Below are 7,890 nucleotides of genomic sequence, written 5' to 3'. Positions count from 1 at the left end.
CCAGCTTGGAATTCCTCATGTTGTCGATGTCCTCGGCCAGCGGCGCGTCTTGGCGGCCCAGGTCCTGCTGGATGGGCCGGGTGGTCGACAGGTTGGGGCCCGACACGGGGACCCCGGAGCCCTGGTTCTCTCTGTAGGAGGCAGGCCAACGAGAAAGGACCCGTAACTGAGCTAGAAGAACAGAACGGACGTTCTCCCCGCCCCAAGTTTCCGCCAGACCTGCGTTCCTCGAAGCCGGAGCTCCGGGACCCGCCTACAGCGCCCCTTCAGCGCCTGGGCAGCACTGGGGCGCACGTGCTTTCCCGAGGGGCTAAAGAGGGACGCCACCTCTTCAGGGGCACAGCTTTACATGCCTGTCATATTTATGTCCCCACCCAAGATTCCAGTTTGGGGGGGGGGACACCATACAGGCAAGTGAACACAATAAAAAATAACAAAAGGAGTAACAGCAAACACTTCAGTAACACAAGCTCTCTGGCGCCGTTCTAAGCACCTGACTTGTATCAACCCCTGTGTCCTCGGCCCCAAGAGGTGCGATCACTGGCGCCATTTTTCAGATGAGAACACTTAGCTCAGAGAGGTTAAGTCTGTAGTCTGAGGCCACACAGCTGGTAAATGAACTTGGTTAATTTTTCATGGGGAGACCGGTGCGACGGGCAAAGGGAACTCCAGGCAGAGGGAATCCAGCCAGTGCAAAGGTCCTGAGGTGGGGACAGGCTTGTTGAGTTTCAGGAGGCTGGTGTGGCTGGGGGTGAAGGGGGAGGGGGATGAGGTGGGTAGGAGTCTGGTCCCTTAGTTACTCAAGTAATTAACACCGTGCAGACGGACATGAGAAGAAAGGAGTCTGAGCATTTGGGGCATCGGGGAGGAGAGAAAAATGTTAAGGGTCCCGGCTGATTTTTGACCTCAGTGCCTTTGGGACGTCAGCTGTGTGAGGCAAGTGGTCTATTTTTGTCTCTCTTGTTTGCAGCTGTGAATCCGGTGCCCAGATCAGGGCCTGGGACACGGCAAACGCTTGGTCACTTCTTGTCAAATAATAAACAAACGCCCCCATTTTTCAGATGAAGACACTGCAGAAACCCCACGGGCTCAGACCTCTCATCGGCCCCTGCTGCCCCCCATCTGCACACTCACCCCTGGCTCGCCAGGCCGCCCCAGGGAGGGTGGCTGGGGTCTCGAGCCTGTTTGGTGCCTCCTGGCAACACGGCCATCCGGCGCCGGCCCCCAGGCAGCTCCCTGAGAGTCGGGCCCCCAAGTCGGCTCTGTTCACGCTCACACCCCCCTCTGGACCCTTGGGCTTCAGACAAGGGGCCTCATCCCTGGGCACCAGCCCTGGTGAAGTCTCTGTGTATAATCCCAATGACCTCTCCCTCCAGAGGGGACTCTGCAATTCAGAACTTCTCTCTCTGGCTCTTCTGCTTCCTGTGTCCCTCCACTCCTCCTCATGATGCCTCACACGTATTGAGCACCTGCTGTATACGAGACAATACAAACCAGCTCCTCCCATTCTCTGAACCCATGCAGGAAGTGGGTAGTACTGTCAGTCCCATTTTACAGATGAGGAAACTGAGGCTCAGAGACAGGGAGTGGCCTTGACCCAAGGCCACACAGCCAGCTGGTGGCAGAAGCAGCTGGGAGCCCAGACACCACAGCTCTGGTGGCCGTGCTGCCAGCCCTCCACCTGACACTCTGCTTCCCTAAGCAGTGTGGGAGCTCCCCAAAGGCTTAGCCCACTGCTGAGGGGTGCTGGGTGTGGGGGGTCCTTGGCACTTGCCCTAATAGCCAGCAGTGTGAGCCAGCCTCTGGCTATGTCCACTCATTAACTTCTCCAACAAGCTTATGAGGCTGGGCTCCTGACGGCTCCCATTATACAGATGCGGAAACTGAGTCCTGGAGAAGCCAAGTCATGATGGAAATGGTTTTCTCAGGCTGTCACCACCACACGCGTCCTCGGGAGACCAGAAGTGAGCAAGAGATGGCGGTCAGATCACACCGTTCGATGACTAGCTGGGAGACAGCACCAAGGCCCAGACCCAACCTGGAAACATCCATCCACCGAACACTTTTTCACTTAAACTCTGCCTTTTACCTTGCAAACGTCCCGTGTTTCGAGGAAGCAGAAGGGCAGGCCCAGCTGGGTTTCTCTCCCTTCTCAGTCACGTGAGTGGGCCAGACTGAGCCAGGCTGGAGTCTGAGCAAAGCCACTTACTAGCTGTGTGACCTTCTGTGGTTTGACTAACCTCTCCGAGCCCCAGGGTCCTGGATTTTACATTGGGAATATAGCAGTGGGACCTTTGCTCCCTAAATGCCGGTGAGTAACTCAGGCCATTTTTCATCCATCACACGGGTGGGCGTCGCTGTGAGGAACACACGTGTTAATGGGCCACGGGTTAGAGAATGACCCCAGGGCCTTGAAATCTACCAGATCTTCCCCACTGGGTTTAGAGCCTGCTTGGGACCAGCAACCCTTTATCCTTCCCAACGCCCCTCCTTTGGAATGGGAGTGTCTACCCCGTGTCTGTCCCACTGCTGTATCACAGGAGGGGGTGCGATCTGGCCCCCAGATGGGTCTTCCCCAGAGTCTCTCCATTCCCGACTCAGAGGATGAGCTGGTGCCGTGACAAGTTAAGACTTCTGGGGATGCCGGGATAGGGCGGGGGTGCTCTGCACGTGAAACAGACAGACGTCTGGGCGTGGAGGTCAGAGGGCAGACCGCAGTGGGTCGACTGGTGGCCCCTCAGAAAATACGTCCACGTTTTTTAAAAAAGAAAGAGCGCGATCCTTGGCACAAAGCAGGCGCGGGCGAACTGCTTTGTCCAAGAGGAACTAGATCCCTCGGCCACCGTGTAGAGGCTACACTGAACAATGCAGCAGCTGAGACCACGGCAAACCTCGTGGGGACATCGGGCTCGCGCCTGCGACCAGGAGCCCCTGGTGTGGATGGAGGGGCTGCAGGCATCGTCCCGTCCCGTTTGGCTCCGTCTGTTGACGCTGCTGTGAAGCCTTCCTTGCAAGCTCAGCCTGCAGAGGCCGCCGCGCATCGCCCTCCAGGAGGCTCCCTGCAGAGCGTCTCCAAGGAGAGCTCCAAAGGGGCAGGAAACTTTGAAGTCGGGCCCCTTCCCCCTCGGGGATGTACATCATCTGCCCGGAATAGGCAGCCGGTTGCATAACCCTGTCCTGTCCCAGGCTGCGCGCCTCTGCCAGCTAATCACTTCAGCACCCTTCCGCCAGGGGCAGCTGACGCCTTACCCGGGGCGAGCCCCGGCCTCCAGAAGCAGAGGACAGTCCTGCTTCCCTGTGTCACCAGGTTCTAATCCCCACAACCACCTCTGCAGGAGGCGGGACTAGCATCAGGCTCATTTTGCAGATGAGGAAACTAAGGCCCAGAGAGGCAAAGGCATTTTGGCACGTGGTGCCCAGCCGGGAAAGGGCTGGGCTGGCCTCTGGTTCTTCAGATCAAAAAANGTAAAAAAAAAAAAAAAAAAAAAAAAAAAGAGGGGAGGAGAGGAGCAGAGAGAGAGAGAGAGAGACAGAGAATACCAAGAAGGCTCCACGTTCAGCGCAGAGCCAGACTCGGGGCTCGATCCCACGACACTGGGATCATGCATGACCTGAGCCAAAATTAAGAGTCAGATGCTTAACTGGCTGAACCACCCAGGTGCCCCGGGTCCTACAAATTTTAAGCTAGGGCATCACTTAGTGAAGAAAATGGCGCAATGGATGGCCTGGGGGCACAGAATTGGGTGCTGGAGCGACTGGCTACACCCCACTTTGGGGGGGCCGGTAAGAATCAGGGCCTGAAGGGATGGAGCGTCCCTCCCCTCCCCTCCCCACACAGGATAAGCTGTGAGGCTCAGCAGTCAGAGATCTCTCTTCCTGCTCTTCCTGGGGTCTGGGTTTCATGGCGATGGGAGCAGGTGGGACTGGGGTGCCAAGATGTCGATTTTGGGGTGCCACTGATCTGGGCAAAAGATCGCCCTGCTTGGCCGTGTCCAGCAGGGGGCACTGCCCAGGTCTGCGAGCCACCACGTTTTCCTGGGAGTCAGGGAAAGCTCTACCTGCGCTCTGGTTGCCCTGGGGTGCCACCGGGCTCAGCCGCCGCCCGGGGTGGGGGAAGAGGGGGGGAACTGGGCTCAGCCGCCACCTGGGGCGGGGCGTCCGGGCCGCCTGGGGGGGCCGTCTGGGTGCAGAGGCTACTGGACCATGTGGAATGGATGAAGGAGAATGTGCTTCCGCCCACTTTTCACTGGGGTGAGCTTGGCGGGGGGGCGTTTAAAGCTGGGGAGCCTGACGAAGGAGGTAGGAGGTATAATTGGAGGAGAGGCAGAGAGGAACAGAAAGGAGCCAATTACACGTATACCGCCCATGTTTTGGAGAAGGGAAATCACAGAGTGTGTCTGGGAAAAGGGCTGAGAAATGACAAAAAGGAAAAATGCAGGCGGCAGACCCTTAGGTCAGGCTCCTGGCTTGTCACCATATGGACCAGAAATGTCTTTCCAATATATTATATTCGCGAATAAAATTTTCTCTTGGCTATTCTTTTTGTTTTGTTTTGTTCAAGCAGATGAATGCCTCGTCTTGGATCTTTTTTTCCTCTAAAAGTGTCTAAATCTTCATGAAGTTTTAGCTCCAACGAGCATCAGAACCTTCTCATAATCATAAGCCAAATGAGTAATGCCTCTCTCAGCCAGGGCATTTGACACCTCCTCCTGGTGCAGATTGGGGTGGCGGGGGGGCAGCAATGGGGATGGGGAAGTACTTTCTGAGAGGAGGGGGAGCAGGGGCATCTGTGGGATTCAGGAAGCCTCCTGAGTTCTTATCACACTGCTGCTATTGGCTCCCTGTGCTTGGGGAAAATCCCTTCCCCTCTCTGGGCCTCAGTTTCCCCATCTGTGAAAGGAAGGAGCTGGGGTGGTCACTCTAAAGGCTATGGATGCAAAGCTGTTTTCTGTATCTACTGATGAGAAAACCTTAATAGTACAAATGATAAAAATAATAGCAGTAGGGGCACCTGGGTGGCTCAGTCGGTTAGGCGTCCGACTTCGGCTTAGGTCATGATCTCACCGTTCATGGGTTCAAGCCCCGCGTCGGGCTCTGTGCTGAGGAAGAGCTCAGAGCCTGGAGCCTGTTTCAGATTCTGTGTCTCCCTCTCTCTCTGACCCTCCCCTGCTCACGCGGTCTCTATCTCTATCTCAAAAATAAATTAAAAAGAAATAGCAGTAGCTGGACGTCTGGGAGGCTTGGTCAGTTAAGCGATCGACTCTTGGTTTCGGCTCAGGTCATGGTATCACAGTTCATGGGAGCCTCACATCCTGCTTGGGATTCTGTCTCCCTCTCTCTCTGCCCCTCCCACACTCACTCTCTTTCCCTCAAAAATAAATCAACATTAAAAATAAAAAACAACGGGCATCTGGGTGGTGGCTCAGTCAGTTAAGCGTCTGACTTTGGCTCAGGTCATGATCTCATGGTTCATGGGTTCGAGCCCTGTGTCGGGCTCTGTGCTGACAGCTCAGAGCCTGGAGCCTGCTTCAGATTCCGTGTCTCCCTCTCTCTCCGCCCCTCCTCTGCTTGTGCTCTGTCTCTCTCTCTCTTCCAAAAATAAACATTAAAAATTTTTTTAAAAAACTAGTGATAGCTAATACCTACTGAATGGTTACTGCTACCACTACTACAGACAGTACATATTCAGTACTTAACATCAACACTCGTAGTGATAATAGCTACCATTTACCGAGTACTTATTCTAAGCCAGGCACTATTCAGAGCATTTTACATGTATTAGGTCATTTGAGCCTTCTGCTTACCCTGGCTTATAGGTACCATTCTTATCCCCACCTTACAGATGAGGAAACAGAGGCCCGGAGAGGGGAAGCGACATACTACAAGTCACACAGGAAGACGTGATGGGCGGGAGTGTGACCTCTGACAGTAATAACACTGAATCACCCGTCCTTGATTATGAGGTCAGGTTCTAAATGCTGTATTCTGCCTAAAAACCCTTTCCATGGCCTCTCCTTGTCCCGGGAGAAGGCGAGGTCCTGCTGACCCATCGCTGTCCCTTCAATTTCGTCTGCCACTCTCATATCCTCCAATCTTCAATCCCGCCCCCTTCCGGCCCACCTCAGGGTCTTCGCACATGCCGTTCTTAGCCTAGAACGATCTGCTCCCTTCTCAGCATGCTCCATTTGGAACCCTGGCCTGGGATCCTCGGCTGGGCACCATTTCTTGGTCTTATTTCTTAGAGTGTCCTAAAGCACTGCTTTACATGATCGAATCCACGGCACCAGCTTGGACTGTGATAGGCGCTTAGCAAACACCGACGGAATGAACGAATAAGCCCGTAGGAGAAGACACAGAGTAGGGATGACCTGGAACAGTTTCCAGGGGGGCTGTGGTGGAGCTATGTGGAGACCTAACGACATAACAACGGAGAGGCATTGTGGGCATTTGAGAAAGGGGAGGCAGGCACATGAAACACCTTACCGTGTGCAGGGCAGTCCCACCTGGGGAAAAACGAGCCTTTCTCTCCTTCATGCCTTTTTTTTTTTTAAAGTAGTCTCCACACCCAGCTCACGACCCTGAGGTTAAGACCCGAGCAGAGATCAAGAATTGGACAGCCAACTGAGCGTGCCCGCCCCGCCTGCCCTGGTTCCTGACTTCCTAATGTCCCTACACAGCTAAAAAATTGGTTTGTAATGATCTGCGTCTTTAGCTTTAACCTGACTCCGTTCTACCTTATCAAGCCTCTCTCATATGCTTGAAACACACGCCGCGTTTTCCCGGAATGCGGCCTCTGGACGTGCTGAAGGAACACCAGACTCTTTCTCGTGTGCAGCCTCCCCAAGAGATGCTCTCCACTTTGGAAAATCTCAGCACGGGTGGCTACTCCCTTGCGCCACCTGAGGGACCACAGCACCCCAAGCCGGCCCGCGTTTCTAGCACTCGCCATCCTGGTGACTCTGCATGCAGGGCACTGAGTCACTTAACCCTGCCCTCCGGACTCTCTTCACTCAAAGTGCGGTCCCCGGACCAGCATCGGTCTCCCCTGGAAGCTCCTGAGAAAGGCAGGAGCTTAGGCTGTACCTGAGACCCAGGGCCTTAGAATCTATAGTTTACGAAGATCCCCGGAACAATGGTTTTCAGGGACACATTCATGCACACATTCAATTTTGGTTAAGTGCTGGCCTAGTGCCGATGTGATATAACAGAGCCGCTTAAAACACATCATTAAAAAATCAATATGATGCCCTCACGGTGATATAAAAGAAGACTAACAGGACATCAATGAAGATAAGAACAACATCTGTTCCAACATCCTTGGTCTCCTATATATAGAATCGCTATGGGACCGCCGAACAAGTGTTCCAAAATACTAACAGAACGAGAATGGATGTTGCTTCCTCCTGGGCAGGGCGCTGGCCTGGAAGGAAGGGGCCTCCAGAAGCCTGAACCCTGCTCTCCCTTCCGTTCTGAGGGCCCAGTGTGGCTTCCCAGATCCCTCAGGAATAGCATCAGGTAAAAACGATGGTTGACTCATTGCCAGCTAAAAATGGCCTATGGGTACCAAGCAGTTACTGTCAGCTGCTCTTCCTTTGGGTCTTTTGGATGAATTACCTCTTTTAATTCCAACAACGACCCGATTGGATCCCACCATCTCCATTTTACAGATGGAGAAGATGGAGCCCCAGAGATGTGAAGTCACTTGCTTAGGTCACACAGCAAGCACATGGAAGAGCCGAAGAATTGGGGTGTGGGGGGGGGGCGGGGAATTTCTCATAGATGTTCCCTGCGACATGGCACCAGGGCAGAATGGTGTGTCTGCAGCCTTTTACTGCACTTGTGACCTTGGGCAAGGTGCTCCACCCCTTGATTTCCCATCTGTGACAGTGG

At 54.2% G+C, this 7,890-nt stretch overlaps 1 protein-coding gene across 1 annotated transcript in view; it reads right to left on the bottom strand.

The window, feature by feature from the left end:
* The window catches only part of CACNA1A (calcium voltage-gated channel subunit alpha1 A), a 181,704-nt gene that overhangs the window by 70,976 nt on the left and 102,838 nt on the right, over nt 1–7,890 (bottom strand). Inside the window, exons 19-20 of the mRNA XM_077765843.1 lie at nt 1,994–2,007; nt 6–131 (exon numbers count right to left, since the gene is read on the bottom strand). Coding sequence (XP_077621969.1) covers nt 6–131; nt 1,994–2,007 — 140 coding nt within the window. The remainder of the gene's footprint in view (nt 1–5; nt 132–1,993; nt 2,008–7,890) is intronic.

This window comes from Crocuta crocuta, unplaced genomic scaffold (genome assembly GCF_008692635.1).
Source record: "Crocuta crocuta isolate KB4526 unplaced genomic scaffold, BGI_CrCroc_1.0 scaffold693, whole genome shotgun sequence".
Classification (NCBI taxonomy): Eukaryota; Metazoa; Chordata; class Mammalia; order Carnivora; family Hyaenidae; genus Crocuta; species Crocuta crocuta.
Note: the sequence above shows the minus strand (reverse complement) of the source record. Positions and strands in the feature narration are given on the sequence as shown.